Raw genomic sequence first — 24470 nt, 5'->3', positions numbered from 1 at the left:
ATTCACCAAATGATCAAGAGATAAGTCTTTTCATGGCCGAGAGAACAGCAGTACACCTGCTTTGTCTGGCTTCAGCTCCAACTCTGAAAACAAAACTAAAACACACCCTGCAGCAAACAGCCTAAAACTAAAGTAAAAAGCTGACAGACAGCCCAGCTCCACCCACTCTCTGACATCACTGCAGTAATAAACAACCATTTCTTAAAGGTACTCTCACTACAGATACTTAAATAAACACCCATTTCTTAAAGGTACATGACAACAGAGGTAAGCAATTCCACAATTCTATGTTCTATGTTCTAAACATCAGATCTAAGCTCTGCAGTCCTGCCACATCCAGTCGTGAATGGTGGTGGACAGTTAAACAACTTACTGGAGGAGGAGGCTCCACAAATATCCCCATCCTCAATGATGGAGGAACCCAGCACATATGTACAAAAGACAAGGCTGAGACAGTCACAACAATCTTCAGCCAGAAGTGCCAAGTGGATGATCCATCATGGCATCATACACAGGCCCCAGCTTCACAGATGCCAATCTTCAGCCAATTCAGTTCACCCCACGTGATATTAAGAAATGTCTGAAGGCACTGGATACTGCAAAGGCTATGGGCCCTGACAATATCCCAGCAACAGTGCTGAAGACTTGTGCTCCAGAACTTGCTGCGTACCCTAGCCAATCTGTTCCAGGGCAGCTACAACACTGACATCTGCCCGGCAATATGAAAGAAATTGCCCAGGTGTGTCCTGTACAAAAAAGCAGGACAAATCCAAGCTGGCCAATTACCGCCCTATCAGTCTACTCTCGATCATCACAAAAGTAACGAAAGCTGTCATCGACAGTTCTATCAAGAGGCACTTCCTCAGCAATAACCTGTACATTGATTCTCAGTTTATGTTCCCCTTTGGCCACTTATCTCCCAATCGCATTAAAGCCTTGGTCAAACATGGACAAAAGTGCTGAACTCAAGAGGTGAGGTGAGGATGACTGCCCTTGACATCAAGGAAGATGGTTGTGGTTTTTGGAGGTCAATCATCTCAGCTCCAGGACATCACTACAGGAGTTCCTCAGGGTAGTGTCCTTGGCCGACCATGTTCAGCTGCTTCAATAAAGACCTTCCCTCCATCATAAGGGCAGACGTGGGGATGTTCACAGATGACTGCATAATGTTCAGCACCATTCGCGACTCCTCAGATATTGAAGCAGTCCATGTCCAAATGCAGCAAGACATGGATAATATTCAGGCTTGGGCTGATAAGAAACAAGCACAATTAATGACACACAAGTGCCAGGCAATAACCATCTCCAACAAGAGAGAATCTAACCATCGGCCCATGACATTCAATGACATTACTATAGCTGAATCCCCCACAATCAACCTCTGGGGGTTACCACTGACCAGAAACTGAACTGGACTAGCCACATTAATACTGGAGCTACCAGGGCAGGCCAGAGGCTGGGAATTCTGCAAAGTGTAACTAATTTCCTGACTCCCCAAGTCAGGAGTGTGGTAGAATATTTGCCACTTGTCTGGATGAGTGCAGCCCCAACATTCAATAAGCTCGACACAATCCATGGAAAAGCAGCCGGCTTGATTGGCACCTCATCAACCACCTTCAGCATTCACTCCCTCCACAACCGATACAAAGTGGCTGCCATGTGTACCATCTAAACAATGCACTGCAGCAACTCACCAAGACTCCTTCGACAGTAGTTTTCAAACCCGCGATCTCTAAAGACAAGGGCAGTAGATGCATGGGAACACCACCATATGAAAGTTCCCTTCTAAATCACATACCATCCTGACTTGGAAATACATTGGCAACTCTTCATTGTCAGCTGCGCATGCGCAAAGAGACTGAGGGTCCATCTACGCATGCGCAGCTTACGCAAAAAAGTAAAGGGAAAGCAATCTGCGCATGCGCGATCCATTCCTATGCTTACGTCACCAGCGTCATGACGTCAGAGGCCCCGGACCATGCCCACTTAAAGGGGAAATGTCCCAAAATAGTGAAAAGAAAATTTAAAGCCGCAAAACACAATTCTTTCACCTGGAACGACAGCACAATGCCTGAACTTCGACCAGTAGCTGAAAGTAATCTTCGCAGGACCCTGCAACAAACAGTTAGCACTGCCCTAAGAAATGATTTGGTCCTTGAAGACTACGACTCAGACGTTGAGTTCTTCTTTGGACATCGCGAGCACAATGACAACTCCGGCACAGAAAGTGATGATGTGGTCCTTGAAGACTACGACTCGGAAGATGATTTCATCATTGGACGTGGCGACCTCAGTACCAAATCCGAACCGCAACGAGATGTCTTGTACAGTGAAGAATCCGACACAGACATGGACGAGTTCTTCGGATTTGAGGATCCTCAGCCCAGCACAGACGACATCCTAACCCAGAAGTACAGGATTCTGCTGCGGCCTGACACCAAGAGACAGAGAGTGGTACAAGCCCACAGAGAGCGGCCTGACGCCAAGAGACAGAAAGAGGTCCAAGCCCACAGACAGCGGCCTGACACCACACCAGTGGTCCACGCACCACGAACAGAGCTCCACGCACCAGAAAGAGCCCCGACTCCGCACAGAAAGCAATGACAGACTCCACAGCAAGACCACTGCACGTCTTCACACAGAGAATACAGAAAGACTCCACAGCGAGACCACTGCACGACTCCATTGAGAGCGCACAGATCGACTCCACAGCGAGACCACTGCATGACTCCACACAGGGAACGATGCCAGACTTCACAGAGAGAGCGGAGCCTCCACAGCGAGCTCGTTGACAGACTCCACGATAGAAGTGATGCAAGACTCCAGAACGCAGTCCTTGCATGAACAAGACTATGAAGGTCGAGCAACCTTATCTGAGCAACCAGCAGCAGTCGATGCAAGTGTGCCACGCTCAAGTGCACAGCAAGAAGACTATGACAGTCTACCACGCTCACGTGAACAACAAAAATACTATGACAGTCTACCAGATTATTTGAGTCACCAGAAGAAGACTCTGACAGTCTACCCAGCTCAGTTAACCAGCACGAAGACACTGAAGGTCTACACACTGTATGTGCGACAAGTGACAAAGGCTTCACAATTCCCATACAAGGGGCGGGATTCTCCCCTACCCGGCGGGGCGGGGGGTCCCGGCGGGATGGAGTGGCGGGAACCACTCTGGCATCGGGCCGCCCCAAAGGTGCAGATTTCTCCGCACCTTTAGGGGCCAAGCCCTCGCCTTTAGGGGCTAGGCCCGCGCCGGAGTGGTTGCCGTCCTGCCGGCTGGCGTGGAAGGCCTTTGGTGCCACACCAGCCAGGGCCGAAGGGACTCCGCCGGCCGGCGGAAGTCCGTGCATGCCTGGGAGCATGAGCGGCTGCTGACATCATCCCCACGCATGTGCGGGGGGGGGGGGGTCACCTCTCGTCGGCCATCGCGGAGCCTATGGCCGACGCGGAGGGGATAGAGTTCCCTCAAGGCACAGGCCCACCTGCGGATTGGTGGGCCCCGATCGTGGGCCAGGCCCCCGTGGGGGCACCCCCCAGGGCCAGATCGCCCCGCGCCCCCCCCAGGACCCCGGAGCCCACTTGCGCCGCCTGGTCCCGCCGGTAAGGGAGGTGGTTTAATTCTCGCTGGCGGGACCGGCATTACAGCAGCGGGACTTCGGCCTATCGCTGGCCGGAGAATCGTCGGGGGGGGGGGGGGCCTGCTTACTGGCGTGGCGCGATTCCCGTCCCCGCCGAATTCTCCGTCACTGGAGAATTCGGCGGCCGGTGGGGGCGGGATTCACGCCGTCCCCCGCCATTTCTCCGACCCGGCGGGGGGTCGGAGAATCCCGCCCTTGATGTGCGACATGACAGCGAGACTGACAGATCTCAGCTAGTATGTACAGAGGCACTCGACAATCAAAGTGAGGTTACTAGTGACTCCAGTGACACCACGTTAATTCAAACCTCATCCACTCGAGCCTCTCCATAATAAATGCGTTCCTGAACGTTTTGACTCAGGAAGGGGAGCATCAAGAAACCTCAAATGATTCAAGTGAACCTGAAATGACTCCGGACGGGGAGTGTCAAGAAACCAAAGCTGATTCAGGTGAACCAGAAAGGACTCCAGTGTCAACAACAAGCACGACAAAAACAACAACACTGGAACAACGACTGGTATGACATGCTACAACTCTGCAAATGCAGGACAATGTAACAGCACAGCTCCTAACACTGGCAAGAGTGCAGCCATACCATGGCATGACAGCAAATCTCACCGATTCAAGTTTGCTCCACTACACACAAGCAGACCAGCTTTCAAGGCAGCTGACATACAGCATCGATATCGCGATCACAACAGTCCAGGTCGGTCGACACAGATTACCTACAGCATCGCTACCATAAGCATGGAAAAAAAAGAGTCCAAATTAGACAACAAAGTGATTTGACCACTTCTTGGTTCCTTAAGCACAGGGACACTGACGCCGTTCACAAAGCAATAACAACGTCAACATCACCACTTCAATAACAAAACAAGAAATCCACTTGACCATGTTAATTAATGAATTTTGGACTCATACATATTATTTGGAATTGTATAATCATCACTGTCATCATGATTTGTACATGTCATCACTTATCTACTACGTATTTTGTTCAATTTTCTTTCACACTGTACAGAAAATATGTAACATGAAAAAAGGGGGGATGTGGTGATATACATCACTGTAAATACACAAGGGGTTAATGTAGATACACTCGAACTAAATAAACACTAGAGGGGGCACCAGAGACATCATGACACACAGACATTCAACCAATAGGTCAGTAAGATAGGACATGACCAATGGGCAGTCAAAACACCCAGAGGTGACATTACCACAAGGGGGCAACCCATATAAAAGGACAGGGCACACATGCTCTTTCTCTTTTCCACAGGCGACACTCAGAGACACAGGGGCAGATCGGAAGCATCACACCCACCGCATGGCTTAGAGCAGGCTGGTTAGTTAGATTGAGTTACTACAGCAAGATCAGCAGGAGAGTCAAACTCAAGTAGGAGAATTGTTAACAGTTCAACAAATGTGTTAAACCTATCTCCAAGTCTGAACCTTCCTTTGTCAGAGCATACATCAAGGAAGCAGCGTATGCTATATGAAGAAGCATACCACAACAGTAGCATACTGATTATGTTACTGGACTCATAATTCAGAGGCCTGGTAAATACTGATTCAGAGTTACGAGTTGAAATTCCATCACAGTTTCTGGTGAATTTAACCTAAACTAAATACATCTGGAATTTTTTTTAAGAAGCTAATATCAGTAATGGTAAGCATGATGCTACTGGTTCCTTAAGGAAAGGAAATCTGCCATTCAATATGATCTGATTCATTTACCTGACGCCAGGCCCACAACAATGTGGTTGACTCTTAGCTGTCCCAGGAAGCAGCCCAGCAAGCCCCTCAGCTTTACTCAGAGGGCTCACTCCCACAGTCCAGGATGGGCAACAAATGATGCCCTTGCCAGTGATGCCCATACTTCATGAATGAATTAAAATGTTAAGGTTGGAGAGACTCAGGGCATGCTTTACCAGCCAGTAAGAAACACCCGCCAAATTTGCCCAAAAGTACACTTAGAAATGTTTTGGTTGGGGCGGCACGGTGGTGCACTGGTTCGCACTGCTGCCTCATGCTCCGAGGACCCGGGTTCGACACCAGCCCCGGATCACTGTCCGTGTGGAATTTGCCCTGTGTCTGTGTGGGTCTCACCCCCACAATCCAAAGATGTGCAGGGTAGGTGGATTGGCCACTCTAAATTGCCCCTTCATTGGAAACATTAAAAAAGAAATGTTTTAGGTTGAATCGCGCCCTTTGTCTCCATCCCGTCCATTGTGTTCTAACACTGTACATGACCGTGGATCACCTCACCTGCTTCAGATGTTTGGAAGTGTATCCAGTCAGTAAACTCGGAACGTCCTACTTCATTACTACAACTTAGTCGAACACCACAGGATGTGAATGCGCTCAGGCTTGCGATCGTGTGCCTGTATGGTGGGACAGGAAATGTCTCCTCAAAAGATATGTTGGTATTTGAACTAGCATTCATCTTGTTGGGATCAAAAACCTGGAGGGAGAGAGAGAGAGAGAGAAACACATACAATATGTTAAATTATAGACAAAAGGAACTTCTGGTGGCAGTGAATGGTCGCGCATTTGGTGGCTTTCGCTTAAGAGCAACTTTTACAATATTTCCCCGCCCGAGGGGTGTAGCAGGAGTGCCCAGGGAAAGCAATACTCCTCTGGTGTGGCTGGGGCATGAATCTGCAGATGAGGAGTGCCACGCGAAATAAAGAGTAGTTGGAGCAGGAGAGATTTCATGGTGTTCCACAGGGAAAGATGGCGGAGGGAAAGGGAGCAGCACTGTGTGCCCAGTGGTCGACGGAGCAGCTGGTGGAGTTCTTGAATAACAAGTTCCAACAGGAAAATAAAGAGGCCCAGGAAGAACAGGCCATGGTGGTGGAGCCACTGAGATCTGGGATTGAGCAAGTTGGATAGAGGCTGGAGTCCCAGAGCTGGGCGATTTAGAAGTGGAGGAAGCAATGGGGAAGCACGAGGAGCAGATGGCCTCCTTGGCAACAGAGTTGGCAGTGATGCTGGAAAGCCAGAAGAGGCTGAGGGAGAAGGTGTAGGACCTGGAAAACTGCTCCAGAAGGCAAAATGTGAAGATTGTTGGGTGCCTGAAGGCATTGAAGGCGTGGGGGCTGCTGTGTATGTGGCGAGTGTGCTGGTGAAGCTGATGGGGCAGGGGGCCTTTGATCTGCCTTTCGAGGTGGACCGAGTGCACAGGGTGCTGAGGAGGAGGCTGCACCTGGGGGAGCCGCCGAGGGCCATGGTGGTGCGGCTGTAAAGATCTTACGTTGGGCGAGGCAGAAATGTAGCCACAGTGAGCTGAGGGTCTAGCAAGACCCGGGTGCAGTGTTGGCGAAGAGGAGGGCCGGGTTCAACTGGATCAAGGCTTCCCTCTTTGAGAAGGGGTGAAGTTTGGAGTATTATACCTGGCCCGTCTGTGGGTGACTTTCCAGAGAGAAAGTATTATTTTGACATGCCAGAGGAGGCTACAGACTTCATGAGGGACAATGGACTGGGAGGAGTGTGAGAACATTGAACTTTGGAGGGGTTTTGTGTGCTTTTTAAAGCGTTTCGGGGTGAGCAATCCAGGACAGGTCTTGGCAGGGGAGCAGTGATTGTGAGTGTGCCCCTTGTTACTCTTTGGGTGTTGATGGGTCGGTATGATCGGGGGTGGGGGGGGACTGGAGGAAAGCGGAGAAGTTGGAGGCTTTGGGAGGGGGCCACCATGCTAGCTGGGCAGGCTTGTTAACAGGAGTGAAGTGGGGGGTTGACAGGAGGAAGATGTGGGGGGTGATTGGATTTTTGTTTAAGGGTGGGGGGGAGGGTTTCTGTCAAGGGTGTGGTTGGTGTGGCACAGTTGAGAAGTGATCGATGGCAGTAGACATCCGAGTGCAGGTCTGGAGGGGCATGTGACACAGGCCAGGGACTGGCTAAAAAATGGGTATGGCAGGGGAAGGGGCGGGGACCCCCCGACCAGGGTGGTCTTGTGGAACCTGAGGGTTTGAATGGGCCGGTTAAACAATCACGTGTGTTCGCGCGTCTGAGGAGTCTGAAGGCGGACATATCATTTTTGCAGGAGACGCACCTGAAGTTGGGGGATCAGACGAGAGTCAATAATAGGGTTGCATTCGAGGTGGGGAGCATTGTGGCCGATCAGGGGGGGAGGTATTGTGGTAGTCTGTGTAGAGGTATTACGGTACCTGGTAATGCTGGAACACCATTGGTAGATATTGTATGTTTCCTATTGGTCAAGCTGTATGGTAGCTCCGCCCTGCAAAGCGGGGTATAAGAGCCCGTCCGCCCCAGCAGCCTTCATTCTGTACCTGAGCTGCTGGGGGAAACATCTAGCTTATTAAAGCCTTCAGTTGGACTACAAACTCGCTTTAGTGGTCATTGATCATGCAACAATTTAATAAGCTGCTCCGAAAACACGTGCGGTCGAGAGGGTCCATCTTCTCCACACTAACCCCCAGTAATCCTACGCGGCGTATCCCGACGGCCGACAAGATATGGTCTCCCTACGAGACGTGGCGCCCGGCGGAGCCCCACGCACACCCCAGCCACCAGTTCCACCCTCCCTCCCACCAGTGCACCTTACAGGAGGATCGGTCCTTCCGCCGGCCCCGTCTAGGCCCCCCCACCCACCGACGCACCCTGCAGACGCTCCCTTCCCAGGTCAACCGTTTTCCCCACCAGCGCCGTCTCGGGGTGTAGAGGCTGCAACAGAGATCGAGGCCACGTTCTCGGAGTCACAGACGCCCGAGCCTCCACCGGAGTCACCACCGAAGCTTCGACGATCACAGAGGACGACCAGGGCCCCCGATCGACTGATTGCTTCATTTTAAAGTGTATAGTTAATTATGAATCATAAATTGTAAACAGTAAATAGACTCGTAAATAGTTACAAAACACTGTACGGAGGTATTACGGTACCTCTATAGCTATAATTTCTACCAAGTTACTATGTTGTAATATCAAGCCACCACCCCTGCCGGACTCTTTTTTAACAGGGGTGAATGTGGTAGTCTGTGCCGCGGTATTACGGTAACTGGCAATGCTGGAACACCATTGGTAGATATTGTATGTTTCCTATTGGTCAAGCTGTATGGTAGCTCCGCCCTGCAAGGCGGGGTATAAGAGCCCGTGCCGCCCCAGCAGCCTTCATTCTGTACCTGAGCTGCTGGGGGAAACATCAAGCTTATTAAAGCCTTCAGTTGGACTACAACCTCGCTTTAGTGGCCATTGATCGTGCATCAGATATGTGGTGGTTAGTGGGAAGCTGGAGGGGATGCGGGTTGTCCTGGTTAATGTGTATGCCCCGAATTGGGATGATGTGCATTTCATGAGGCGGGTGTTGGGGAAGATTCCGGACTTGGACTCACATCGTTTGATAATGGAGTTGGGGGGATTTTAATATGGTCATAGATCGAGCTTGGACCTGTCATGTCGCAAGTCGGCGAGGGTGTCACAAGTCGGCGAGGGTGTCACAAGTCGGTGAGGGTGTCGGCGATGGCGAGGGAGGTGAAGGGGTTCATGGAGCGCATGGGGGTTGGACCCGTGGAGGTTTGGGAGGCCGAGGGCGAAGACATTTTCATACTTCTCCCATGCACACTGGGTGAACTCCCGGATTGACTTTCTTGTGATGGAGAAGGTGCTGCAAACGGCGATTGCCAAATCGGAGAATTCAGCGATTGTGGTTTCCAACCATGCGCCACATTGGGTAGATTTACAGGTGCCTCAGGGGGAGGCCCAACGGCCGCAGTGGAGCCTGGATGTGGGGTTGCTGGTGGATGAGGAGTGTGTGTGGGGGTGAGCGCTGCCATTCAGAGTTACGTGGAGTGGAACGACAAGGGGGAGGTCACAGCTGCCATGTTGTGGGAGGCTCTCAAGGCGGTAGTCAGGGGGGTGTTTATGTAGATTCGGGCACACAAGGAGAAGGCGGAGCAGGAGGAGAGGGCAAGGCTGGTGGATGAGGTTTTGAGTGTGGACAGAGGTATTTGGAGTTGAGGAAGCAGGAGGCAGAGAGGATGTTTGGTAGAGTTAGGGATAATAAGGGTGATGAATGACCCGGAGGGAGTGAATGGGGTATTTGAGGCCTTTTATAGGAGGCTCTACGAGTCGGAGCCCCCGACCGGGGACGAGATTATGCGGCGATTCCTCGATGGGCTGGAGTTTCCAAAAATGGAGGAGGGGCTGGTTCAGGGTCTAGGGGCTCCAATTGGGCTCAGGGACGTGATGGATGGTATGGGGGCGATGCAAGCGGGTTCCAGTCGAGTTTTATAAAATGTTTGGGGCAGACCTAGGGCCACCGCTGGTCAGGGCGTATAATAGGGACAGGGAGGACTCCCCTCTACATTGCCGCAGGCTTCCATCTCCCGGATTCTAAATAAAGACCTGGAGCAGTGTGGTCGTCCCGCCCAGTATCATTACTGAATGTAGATGCTGAGTTATTGGCGAAGGTGTTGGCATCGCGAATTGAGGACTGTGTGCCGGGGGTGATCGGCGAGAATCAGACGGGGTTTGTGAAGGGAAGGCTGGGCTGGTTTAGCACAGGGCTATAGAGCTGGCTTTTAAAGCAGACCAAGGCAGGCCAGCAGCACGGTTCATTTCCCATACCAGCCTCCCCGAACAGGCGCCGGAATGTGGCGACTAGGGGCTTTTCACAGTAACTTCATTTGAAGCCTACTTGTGACAATAAACGATTTTCATTTCATTTCATTTTTCACTTTCAGTTGTCGGCGAATGTGCGGAAGCTGCTTAATGTAATTATGATGCCCTCGGAGGGGCAGGAGGTTGAAGTAGTGGTGGTGATGGACGCGGAAAAGGCCTTTGATCGGATGGAGTGGGCGTATTTGTTGGAGGTGCTGGGCCGGTTCGGGGAGGGGTTTGTGAATTGGGTCCGGCTGCTAGACAAGGCGCCGGTTGTGAACGTGCAGACGAACCAAGTGAGTTTGGGGTACGTTGGGCTACACCGGGGGATGAGGCAGGGGTGCCCGCTTTCCCCGTTGCTTTTCGCCTTGGAGATAGAGCTGTTGGCAATGGCGCTTAGGACCTAGTGGGATTGGAGAGGGATTGAGCGGGTGGGAGCTGCCGAGCATAGGGTCTCGTAGTATGTGGAAGTGCTGTTATTGTATATTTCAGACCCGGTGGGCAGCATTGGAGGTATTTTGGAGATTTGGGGGGAATTCCGCCGGTTTCCGGGATATAAATAGAACACGGGAATGAGTGAGGTGTTTCCAATTAATGCCAGAGGGCAGGAAAGGAGACTGAGGGAATTTCCATTTAGGGTGGTAGGGCTAGATTCAGGTATTTGGGTATCCAGGTGGCACGGAGGTGGGTGCAGCTGTATAAACTTGGCTCGACTGGCGGAGCAGATGAAGGTGGACTTTAAGAGGTGGATGTGCTGCCGCTGTCGCTGGCAGGGTGGGTGCAGACAGTGAAAATGACGGTGCTGCCTCGATTTCTGTTTCAGAGTCTCTCGATCTTTGACCCTATGTCGTTCTTTATGGGCTGATCTCCAGGTTTGTGTTGGTGGAGAAGACCCAGAGGGTGCGGCGGGCTTTTTTGGAACAGGGACGAGGGGAGGGGGCTGGCGCTGTCGATTGTGATAAATTATTACTGGCTGGCGAACATTGTAATGGTGAGGAAATGTGCCGTGGGGGAGGGGTTGATGTGGGGACGGGTAGAGGCGGCATCGTGTAGGGGAACGAGTTTGAGGGCTTTGTTGTTGGCGCCTTGACAGTTCTCACTGGCCAGATATTCCGTGAGTCCAGTGGTGGTGTCGGCCCTAAGGGTGTAGGGGCAGTGGTGGCAGCATTTGGGGCTGAAGGATGCCTCGGCGTGGGCACCAGTCTACGATAATCATAGGATTGCTCCAGCGGGGCTGGAGGCGAGGTTTAGGGGGTGGCGGCAGGCGGGGATTGAGTGCATTAGGGACTTGTTTATAGGGGGCAAATTTACAGAGCTGGAGGACATGGAGGAAGAGTACGAGTTGCCCGGAGGAAAGGCTTTAGTTACCTGCAGGTTCGGGACTCTGTGAGGAAAACGGTGCCGCCCTTTCCTGGGTTACTGCCCCTGGGGTTGCAGGACAAGGTGCTGTCGACAGATGCAATAGGGGAGGGGAAGGTGTCGGATGTCTACAAGGAATTGATGGAGTTGGAGGGAGCCTTGGTGGGGGACAACAGTATAAATGGGAGGAGGAGCTGGGAGGGGAGGTGGGGGCCAGGACGTGGGCGGAGGCCTTGCGGAGGGTGAGCAGTTCCTCATCGTGAGCCTCATCCAGTTTAAGGTGACGCATAGGGCTCATATGATGGTGGCGAGGACGCGCAGGTTCTTTGCGGCGGTAGAGGATAGGTGGGGGCGGTGTGTTGGGGGCAGCAAATCACGTCCACATGTTCTGAGCGTGTCCAAGACTCAGAGGGTTCTGGCAGGGGTTCTGAGACGTGATGTATGTGGGTGGTTCCGAGTCCAGAGGTGGCGATATTCAGGGTGTGGGGAGACCAGGGGTGAGAGAGGCCATTGTTCTGGCCTTTGCCTCGGTGATACCCCGGGACAGAATTTGCTCAGGTGGTGGGACTCGGAGTAGCCGAAAGCAGGGGTGTGGGTGAACGAGCTGGCAGATTTCCTGAGGGTGGAAAAGATCAAGTTCCAGTAGGCTCTCACCAACACTGTCTCACACTCCAGTACCAGTCTCTCTATCACCAACACTGTCTCACACTCCAGTATCAGTCTCTCTATCACCAGCACTGTCTCTCTCTCCAGTATCAGTCTCTCTGTCACCAACACTGTCTCACACTCCAGTATCAGTCTCTCTATCACCAACACTGTCTCACACTCCAGTACCAGTCTCTCTATCACCAACACTGTCTCACACTCCAGTACCAGTCTCTCTATCACCAGCACTGTCTCTCTCTCCAGTATCAGTCTCTCTGTCACCAATACTGTCTCACACTCCAGTACCAGTCTCTCTATCACCAACACTGTCTCACACTCCAGTACCAGTGTCTCTATCACCAACACTGTCTCACACTCCAGTACCAGTCTCTCTATCACCAACACTGTCTCACACTCCAGTACCAGTCCCTCTATCACCAACACTGTCCCACACCCCAGTACCAGTGTCTCTATCACCAACACTGTCTCACACTCCAGTACCAGTCTCTCTATCACCAACACTGTCTCACACTCCAGTACCAGTGTCTCTATCACCAAAACTGTCTCACACTCCAGTACCAGTCTCTCTATCACCAACACTGTCTCACACTCCAGTACCAGTCTCTCTATCACCAACACTGTCTCACACTCCAGTACCAGTCTCTCTATCACCAGCACTGTCTCTCTCTCCAGTATCAGTCCCTCTATCACCAACACTGTCTCACACTCCAGTACCAGTCTCTCCATCACCAACACTGTCTCACACTCCAGTATCAGTCTCTCTATCACCAACACTGTCTCACACTCCAGTACCAGTCTCTCTATCACCAACACTGTCTCACACTCCAGTACCAGTCTCTCTATCAGCAACACTGTCTCACACTCCAGTACCAGTCTCTCCATCACCAACACTGTCTCACACTCCAGTACCAGTCCCTCTATCACCAACACTGCCTCACACTCCAGTACCAGTCCCTCTATCACCAACACTGTCTCACACTCCAGTATCAGTCTCTCTATCACCAACACTGTCTCACACTCCAGCATCAGTCTCTCTATCACCAACACTGCCTCACACTCCAGTACCAGTCCCTCTATCACATACACTGTCTCACACTCCAGCATCAGTCTCTCTATCACCAACACTGTCTCACACTCCAGTACCAGTCCCTCTATCACCAACACTGTCTCACACTCCAGCATCAGTCTCTCTATCACCAACACTGTCTCACACTCCAGTACCAGTCCCTCTATCACCAACACTGTCTCACACTCCAGTACCAGTCTCTCTGTCACCAACACTGTCTCACACTCCAGTACCAGTCTCTCTGTCACCAACACTGTCTCACACTCCAGTACCAGTCTCTCTATCACCAACACTGCCTCACACTCCAGTACCAGTACCTCTATCACCAACACTGTCTCACACTCCAGTACCAGTCCCTCTATCACCAACACTGTCTCACACTCCAGTACCAGTCTCTCTATCACCAACACTGTCTCACACTCCAGTACCAGTCTCTCTGTCACCAACACTGTCTCACACTCCAGTACCAGTCTCTCCATCACCAACACTGTCTCACACTCCAGTACCAGTCCCTCTATCACCAACACTGTCTCACACTCCAGTATCAGTCTCTCTATCACCAACACTGTCTCACACTCCAGTACCAGTCTCTCTATCACCAACACTGTCTCACACTCCAGTACCAGTCTCTCTATCACCAACACTGTCCCACACTCCAGTACCAGTCTCTCTATCACCAACACTGTCACACACTCCAGTACCAGTCTCTCTGTCACCAACACTGTCTCACACTCCAGTACCAGTCTCTCCATCACCAACACTGTCTCTCTCTCCAGTACCAGTCTCTCTATCACCAACACTGTCTCACACTCCAGTGCCAGTCTCTCTGTCACCAACACTGTCACACACTCCAGTACCAGTCTCTCTATCACCAACACTGCCTCACACTCCAGTACCAGTCTCTCTATCACCAACACTGTCTCACACTCCAGCATCAGTCTCTCTATCACCAACACTGCCTCACACTCCAGTACCAGTCTCTCTATCACCAACACTGTCTCACACTCCAGTACCAGTCCCTCTATCACCAACACTGTCTCACACTCCAGCATCAGTCTCTCTATCACCAACACTGCCTCACACTCCAGTACCAGTCTCTCTATCACCAACACTGTCCCACACTCCAGCATCAGTCTCTCTATCACCAACACTGCCTCACACTCCAGTACCAGTCCCTCTATCACCAACACTGTCTCACACCCCAGTACCAGACCCTCTATCACCAACACTGTCTCACACTCCAGTATCAGTCTCTCTATCACCAACACTGTCTCACACTCCAGTACCAGTCTCTCTATCACCAACACTGCCTCACACTCCAGTACCAGTCTCTCTATCACCAACACTGTCTCACACTCCAGTACTACTCCCTCTATCACCAACACTGTCTCACACTCCAGCATCAGTCTCTCTATCACCAACACTGCCTCACACTCCAGTACCAGTCCCTCTATCACCAACACTGTCTCACACTCCAGTACCAGTCCCTCTATCACCAACACTGTCTCACACTCCAGTACCAGTCTCTCTATTACCAACACTGTCTCACACTCCAGTACCAGTCTCTCTATCACCAACACTGTCTCACACTCCAGTACCAGTCTCTCTATCACCAACACTGTCTCACACTCCAGTACCAGTCCCTCTATCACCAACACTGTCTCACACTCCAGCATCAGTCTCTCTATCACCAACACTGCCTCACACTCCAGTACCAGTCCCTCTATCACCAACACTGTCTCACACTCCAGTACCAGTCTCTCTATCACCAACACTGTCTCACACTCCAGTACCAGTCCCTCTATCACCAACACTGTCCCACACCCCAGCATCAGTCTCTCTATCACCAACACTGCCTCACACTCCAGTACCAGTCCCTCTATCACCAACACTGTCTCACACTCCAGTACCAGTCTCTCTATCACCAACACTGTCTCACACTCCAGTACCAGTCTCTCTATCACCAACACTGTCTCACACTCCAGCATCAGTCTCTCTATCACCAACACTGTCTCACACTCCAGTACCAGTCCCTCTATCACCAACACTGTCTCACACTCCAGTACCAGTCTCTCTGTCACCAACACTGTCTCACACTCCAGTACCAGTCTCTCTGTCACCAACACTGTCTCACACTCCAGTACCAGTCTCTCTATCACCAACACTGCCTCACACTCCAGTACCAGTACCTCTATCACCAACACTGTCTCACACTCCAGTACCAGTCCCTCTATCACCAACACTGTCTCACACTCCAGTACCAGTCTCTCTATCACCAACACTGTCTCACACTCCAGTACCAGTCTCTCTGTCACCAACACTGTCTCACACTCCAGTACCAGTCTCTCCATCACCAACACTGTCTCACATTCCAGGACCAGTCCCTCTATCACCAACACTGTCTCACACTCCAGTATCAGTCTCTCTATCACCAACACTGTCTCACACTCCAGTACCAGTCTCTCTATCACCAACACTGTCTCACACTCCAGTACCAGTCTCTCTATCACCAACACTGTCCGACACTCCAGTACAAGTCTCTCTATCACCAACACTGTCACACACTCCAGTACCAGTCTCTCTGTCACCAACACTGTCTCACACTCCAGTACCAGTCTCTCCATCACCAACACTGTCTCTCTCTCCAGTACCAGTCTCTCTATCACCAACACTGTCTCACACTCCAGTGCCAGTCTCTCTGTCACCAACACTGTCACACACTCCAGTACCAGTCTCTCTATCACCAACACTGCCTCACACTCCAGTACCAGTCTCTCTATCACCAACACTGTCTCACACTCCAGCATCAGTCTCTCTATCACCAACACTGCCTCACTCCAGTACCAGTCTCTCTATCACCAACACTGTCTCACACTCCAGTACCAGTCCCTCTATCACCAACACTGTCTCACACTCCAGCATCAGTCTCTCTATCACCAACACTGCCTCACACTCCAGTACCAGTCTCTCTATCACCAACACTGTCCCACACTCCAGCATCAGTCTCTCTATCACCAACACTGCCTCACACTCCAGTACCAGTCCCTCTATCACCAACACTGTCTCACACCCCAGTACCAGACCCTCTATCACCAACACTGTCTCACACTCCAGTATCAGTCTCTCTATCACCAACACTGTCTCACACTCCAGTACCAGTCTCTCTATCACCAACACTGCCTCACACTCCAGTACCAGTCTCTCTATCACCAACACTGTCTCACACTCCAGTACCAGTCCCTCTATCACCAACACTGTCTCACACTCCAGCATCAGTCTCTCTATCACCAACACTGCCTCACACTCCAGTACCAGTCCCTCTATCACCAACACTGTCTCACACTCCAGTACCAGTCCCTCTATCACCAACACTGTCTCACACTCCAGTACCAGTCTCTCTATCACCAACACTGTCTCACACTCCAGTACCAGTCTCTCTATCACCAACACTGTCTCACACTCCAGTACCAGTCTCTCTATCACCAACACTGTCTCACACTCCAGTACCAGTCCCTCTATCACCAACACTGTCTCACACTCCAGCATCAGTCTCTCTATCACCAACACTGCCTCACACTCCAGTACCAGTCCCTCTATCACCAACACTGTCTCACACTCCAGTACCAGTCTCTCTATCACCAACACTGTCTCACACTCCAGTACCAGTCCCTCTATCACCAACACTGTCCCACACTCCAGCATCAGTCTCTCTATCACCAACACTGCCTCACACTCCAGTACCAGTCCCTCTATCACCAACACTGTCTCACACTCCAGTACCAGTCTCTCTATCACCAACACTGTCTCACAGTCCAGTACCAGTCTCTCTATCACCAACACTGTCTCACACTCCAGTACCAGTCTCTCTATCACCAACACTGTCTCACACTCCAGCATCAGTCTCTCTATCACCAACACTGCCTCACACTCCAGCATCAGTCCCTCTATCACCAACACTGTCTCACACTCCAGTACCAGTCTCTCTATCACCAACACTGTCCCACACTCCAGCATCAGTCTCTCTATCACCAACACTGCCTCACACTCCAGTACCAGTCCCTCTATCACCAACACTGTCTCACACTCCAGTACCAGTCTCTCTATCACCAACACTGTCTCACACTCCAGTACCAGTCTCTCTATCACCAACACTGTCCCACACACCAGTACCAGTCTCTCTATCACCAACACTGTCTCACACTCCAGTACCAGTCTCTCTATCACCAACACTGTCTCACACTCCAGTACCAGTCTCTCTGTCACCAACACTGTCTCACACTCCAGTACCAGTCCCTCTATCACCAACACTGCCTCACACTCCAGTACCAGTCTCTCTATCACCAACACTGTCTCACACTCCAGTACCAGTCCCTCTATCACCAACACTGTCTCACACTCCAGTACCAGTCTCTCTATCACCAACACTGTCTCACACTCCAGTACCAGTCCCTCTATCACCAACACTGTCTCACACTCCAGTACCAGTCCCTCTATCACCAACACTGTCTCACACTCCAGTACAAGTCTCTCCATCACCAACACTGTCTCACACTCCAGTATGAGTCCCTCTATCACCAACACTGTCTCACACTCCAGTACCAGTCTCTCTATCACCAACACTGTCTCACACTCCAGTACCAGTCCCTCTATCACCAACACTGTCTCACACTCCAGTACCAGTCTCGCTGTCACCAACACTGTCTCACACTCCAGTACCAGTCTCTCTATCACCAACACTGTCCCACACTCCAGTACCAGTCTCTCTATCACGAACACTGTCTCTCTCTCCAGTATCAGTCCCTCTATCACCAACACTGTCTCACACTTCAGTACCAGTCTCTCTGTCACCAACACTGTCTCACACTCCAGTACCAGTCTCTCTATCACCAACACTGTCTCACACTCCAGTACCAGTCTCTCTATCACCAACACTGTCTCACACTCCAGTACCAGTCTCTCTATCACCAACACTGTCTCACACTCCAGTACCAGTCTCTCTATCACCAACACTGTCTCACACTCCAGTACCAGTCTCTCTATCACGAACACTGTCTCTCTCTCCAGTATCAGTCTCTCTATCACCAACACTGTCTCACACTCCAGTACCAGTCCCTCTATCACCAACACTGTCTCGCACTCCAGTACCAGTCTCTCTATCACCAATACTGTCTCTCTCTCCAGTATCAGTCCCTCTATCACCAACACTGTCTCACACTCCAGTACCAGTCTCTCTGTCACCAACACTGTCTCACACTCCAGTACCAGTCTCTCTATCACCAACACTGTCTCACACTCCAGTACCAGTCTCTCCATCACCAACACTGTCTCACACTCCAGTATCAGTCCCTCTATCACCAACACTGCCTCACACTCCAGTATCAGTCCCTCTATCACCAACACTGCCTCACACTCCAGTACCAGTCCCTCTATCACCAACACTGTCTCACACCCCAGTACCAGTCTCTCTATCACCAACACTGTCTCACACTCCAGTGCCAGTCTCTCTATCACCAACACTGTCTCACACTCCAGTACCAGTCTCTCTGTCACCAACACTGTCTCACACTCCAGTACCAGTCTCTCTATCACCAACACTGTCTCACACTCCAGTATCAGTCGCTCTATCACCAACACTGTCTCACACTCCAGTACCAGTCCCTCTATCACCAACACTGTCTCACACTCCAGTACCAGTCTCTCCATCACCAACACTGTCTCACACTCCAGTATCAGTCCCTCTATCACCAACACTGCCTCACACTCCAGTACCAGTCCCTCTATCACCAACACTGTCTCACACCCCAGTACCAGTCTCTCTATCACCAACACTGTCCCACACTCCAGTACCAGTCTCTCCATCACCAACACTGTCTCACACTCCAGTACCAGTCTCTCTATCACGAACACTGTCTCACACTCCAGTACCAGTCTCTCCATCACCAACACTGTCTCACACCCCAGTATCAGTCTCTCTATCACCAACACTGTCTCACACTCCAGTACCAGTCTCTCCATCACCAACACTGTCTCACACCCCAGTATCAGTCTCTCTATCACCAACACTGTCTCACACTCCAGTACCAGTCTCTCTGTCACCAACACTGTCTCACACTCCAGTACCAGTCTCTCTATCACCAACACTGTCTCACACTCCAGTACCAGTCCCTCTATCACCAACACTGTCTCACACTCCAGTACCAGTCTCTCTATCACCAACACTGTCTCACACTCCAGTATCAGTCTCTCTATCACCAACACTGTCTCACACTCCAGTACCAGTCCCTCTATCACCAACACTGTCTCACACTCCAGTACCAGTCTCTCTATCACCAACACTGTCTCACACTCCAGTACCAGTCTCTCTATCACGAACACTGTCTCACACTCCAGTACCAGTCTCTCTATCACCAACACTGTCTCACACTCCAGTACCAGTCCCTCTATCACCAACACTGTCTCACACTCCAGTGCCAGTCTCTCTATCACCAACACTGTCTCACACTCCAGTACCAGTCCCTCTATCACCAACACTGTCTCACACTCCAGTACCAGTCTCTCTATCACGAACACTGTCTCACACTCCAGTACCAGTCTCTCTATCACCAACACTGTCTCACACTCCAGTACCAGTCCCTCTATCACCAACACTGTCTCACACTCCAGTACCAGTCTCTCTATCACCAACACTGTCTCAAACTCCAGTACCAGTCCCTCTATCACCAACACTGTCTCACACTCCAGTACCAGTCTCTCTATCACCAACACTGTCCCACACTCCAGCATCAGTCTCTCTATCACCAACACTGTCTCACACTCCAGTACCAGTCTCTCTATCACCAACACTGTCTCACACTCCAGTACCAGTCCCTCTTTCACCAACACTGTCTCACACTCCAGTACCAGTCTCTCTGTCACCAACACTGTCTCACACTCTAGTACCAGTCTCTCTATCACCAACACTGCCTCACACTCCAGTACCAGTCTCTCCATCACCAACACTGTCTCACACTCCAGTACCAGTCTCTCTGTCACCAACACTGTCTCACACTCCAGTACCAGTCTCTCTATCACCAACACTGTCTCACACTCCAGCATCAGTCTCTCTATCACCAACACTGTCTCACACTCCAGTACCAGTCTCTCTGTCACCAACACTGTCTCACACTCCAGTACCAGTCCCTCTATCACCAACACTGCCTCACACTCCAGTCAGTCCCTCTATCACCAACACTGCCTCACACTCCAGTACCAGTCTCTCTATCACCAACACTGCCTCACACTCCAGTACCAGTCCCTCTATCACCAACACTGTCTCACACTCCAGTACCAGTCTCTCCATCACCAACACTGTCTCACACTCCAGTACCAGTCCCTCTATCACCAACACTGCCTCACACTCCAGTACCAGTCTCTCTATCACCAACACTGTCTCACACTCCAGTACCAGTCTCTCTGTCACCAACACTGTCTCACACTCCAGTACCAGTCCCTCTATCACCAACACTGTCTCACACTCCAGTACCAGTCTCTCTATCACCAACACTGTCTCACACTCCAGTACCAGTCCCTCTATCACCAACACTGTCTCACACTCCAGTACCAGTCCCTCTATCACCAACACTGTCTCACACTCCAGTACAAGTCTCTCCATCACCAACACTGTCTCACACTCCAGTATGAGTCCCTCTATCACCAACACTGTCTCACACTCCAGTACCAGTCTCTCTATCACCAACACTGTCTCACACTCCAGTACCAGTCCCTCTATCACCAACACTGTCTCACACTCCAGTACCAGTCTCGCTGTCACCAACACTGTCTCACACTCCAGTACCAGTCTCTCTATCACCAACACTGTCCCACACTCCAGTACCAGTCTCTCTATCACGAACACTGTCTCTCTCTCCAGTATCAGTCCCTCTATCACCAACACTGTCTCACACTTCAGTACCAGTCTCTCTGTCACCAACACTGTCTCACACTCCAGTACCAGTCTCTCTATCACCAACACTGTCTCACACTCCAGTACCAGTCTCTCTATCACCAACACTGTCTCACACTCCAGTACCAGTCTCTCTATCACCAACACTGTCTCACACTCCAGTACCAGTCTCTCTATCACCAACACTGTCTCACACTCCAGTACCAGTCTCTCTATCACGAACACTGTCTCTCTCTCCAGTATCAGTCTCTCTATCACCAACACTGTCTCACACTCCAGTACCAGTCCCTCTATCACCAACACTGTCTCGCACTCCAGTACCAGTCTCTCTATCACCAATACTGTCCCTCTCTCCAGTATCAGTCCCTCTATCACCAACACTGTCTCACACTCCAGTACCAGTCTCTCTGTCACCAACACTGTCTCACACTCCAGTACCAGTCTCTCTATCACCAACACTGTCTCACACTCCAGGACCAGTCTCTCCATCACCAACACTGTCTCACACTCCAGTATCAGTCCCTCTATCACCAACACTGCCTCACATTCCAGTACCAGTCCCTCTATCACCAACACTGTCTCACACCCCAGTACCAGTCTCTCTATCACCAACACTGTCTCACACTCCAGTGCCAGTCTCTCTATCACCAACACTGTCTCACACTCCAGTACCAGTCTCTCTGTCACCAACACTGTCTCACACTCCAGTACCAGTCTCTCTATCACCAACACTGTCTCACACTCCAGTATCAGTCGCTCTATCACCAACACTGTCTCACACTCCAGTACCAGTCCCTCTATCACCAACACTGTCTCACACTCCAGTACCAGTCTCTCCATCACCAACACTGTCTCACACTCCAGTATCAGTCCCTCTATCACCAACACTGCCTCACACCCCAGTACCAGTCTCTCTATCACCAACACTGTCCCACACTCCAGTACCAGTCTCTCCATCACCAACACTGTCTCACACTCCAGTACCAGTCTCTCTATCACGAACACTGTCTCACACTCCAGTACCAGTCTCTCCATCACCAACACTGTCTCACACCCCAGTATCAGTCTCTCTATCACCAACACTGTCTCACACTCCAGTACCAGTCTCTCCATCACCAACACTGTCTCACACCCCAGTATCAGTCTCTCTATCACCAACACTGTCTCACACTCCAGTACCAGTCTCTCTGTCACCAACACTGTCTCACACTCCAGTACCAGTCTCTCTATCACCAACACTGTCTCACACTCCAGTACCAGTCCCTCTATCACCAACACTGTCTCACACTCCAGTACCAGTCTCTCTATCACCAACACTGTCTCACACTCCAGTATCAGTCTCTCTATCACCAACACTGTCTCACACTCCAGTACCAGTCCCTCTATCACCAACACTGTCTCACACTCCAGTACCAGTCTCTCTATCACCAACACTGTCTCACACTCCAGTACCAGTCTCTCTATCACGAACACTGTCTCACACTCCAGTACCAGTCTCTCTATCACCAACACTGTCTCACACTCCAGTACCAGTCCCTCTATCACCAACACTGTCTCACACTCCAGTGCCAGTCTCTCTATCACCAACACTGTCTCACACTCCAGTACCAGTCCCTCTATCACCAACACTGTCTCACACTCCAGTACCAGTCTCTCTATCACGAACACTGTCTCACACTCCAGTACCAGTCTCTCTATCACCAACACTGTCTCACACTCCAGTACCAGTCCCTCTATCACCAACACTGCCTCACACTCCAGTACCAGTCTCTCCATCACCAACACTGTCTCACACTCCAGTACCAGTCTCTCTGTCACCAACACTGTCTCACACTCCAGTACCAGTCTCTCTATCACCAACACTGTCTCACACTCCAGCATCAGTCTCTCTATCACCAACACTGTCTCACACCCCAGTACCAGTCTCTCTGTCACCAACACTGTCTCACACTCCAGTACCAGTCCCTCTATCACCAACACTGCCTCACACTCCAGTACCAGTCCCTCTATCACCAACACTGCCTCACACTCCAGTACCAGTCTCTCTATCACCAACACTGCCTCACACTCCAGTACCAGTCCCTCTATCACCAACACTGTCTCACACTCCAGTACCAGTCTCTCCATCACCAACACTGTCTCACACTCCAGTACCAGTCCCTCTATCACCAACACTGTCTCACACTCCAGTACCAGTCCCTCTATCACCAAAACTCCCTCACACTCCAGTACCAGTCTCTCCATCACCAACACTGTCTCACACTCCAGTATCAGTCTCTCCATCACCAACACTGCCTCACACTCCAGTACCAGTCCCTCTATCACCAACACTGTCTCACACTCCAGTACCAGTCTCTCTGTCACCAACACTGTCTCACACTCCAGTACCAGTCTCTCTATCACCAACACTGTCTCACACTCCAGTACCAGTCTCTCTATCACCAACACTGTCTCACACTCCAGTACCAGTCCCTCTATCACCAACACTGTCTCACACTGCAGCATCAGTCTCTCTATCACCAACACTGTCTCACACTCCAGCATCAGTCTCTCTATCACCAACACTGTCTCACACTCCAGTACCAGTCCCTCTATCACGAACACTGTCTCACACTCCAGTACCAGTCCCTCTATCACCAACACTGTCTCACACTCCAGTACCAGTCTCTCTGTCACCAACACTGTCTCACACTCCAGTACCAGTCTCTCTATCACCAACACTGCCTCACACTCCAGTACCAGTCTCTCTATCACCAACACTGTCTCACACTCCAGTACCAGTCTCTCTGTCACCAACACTGTCTCACACTCCAGTACCAGTCTCTCTATCACCAACACTGTCTCACACTCCAGTACCAGTCTCTCTATCACCAACACTGTCTCACACTCCAGTACCAGTCTCTCTGTCACCAACACTGTCTCACACTCCAGTACCAGTCTCTCTGTCACCAACACTGTCTCACACTCCAGTACCAGTCTCTCTATCACCAACACTGTCTCACACTCCAGTACCAGTCTCTCTGTCACCAACACTGTCTCACACTCCAGTACCAGTCTCTCTATCACCAACACTGTCTCACACTCCAGTACCAGTCTCTCTATCACCAACACTGTCTCACATTCCAGTACCAGTCTCTCTATCACCCACACTGTCTCACACTCCAGTACCAGTCTC

The 24470-nt window shown here is 51.1% G+C and overlaps 1 protein-coding gene across 2 annotated transcripts in view; it reads right to left on the bottom strand.

Moving 5' to 3' along the window:
- tyro3 (TYRO3 protein tyrosine kinase) overlaps positions 1 to 24470 on the bottom strand; it is a 535899-nt gene that overhangs the window by 69343 nt on the left and 442086 nt on the right. For both annotated transcript variants that reach the window (XM_072486187.1, XM_072486188.1), the window contains exon 7: positions 5913 to 6108. In XM_072486187.1, coding sequence (XP_072342288.1) covers positions 5913 to 6108 — 196 coding nt within the window. The remainder of the gene's footprint in view (positions 1 to 5912; positions 6109 to 24470) is intronic.

This window comes from Scyliorhinus torazame, chromosome 2, assembly GCF_047496885.1.
Source record: "Scyliorhinus torazame isolate Kashiwa2021f chromosome 2, sScyTor2.1, whole genome shotgun sequence".
Lineage (NCBI taxonomy): Eukaryota > Metazoa > Chordata > Chondrichthyes > Carcharhiniformes > Scyliorhinidae > Scyliorhinus > Scyliorhinus torazame.
The sequence above is the reverse complement of the archived record's forward strand: the minus strand, read 5'-3'. Positions and strand labels throughout refer to the sequence as shown.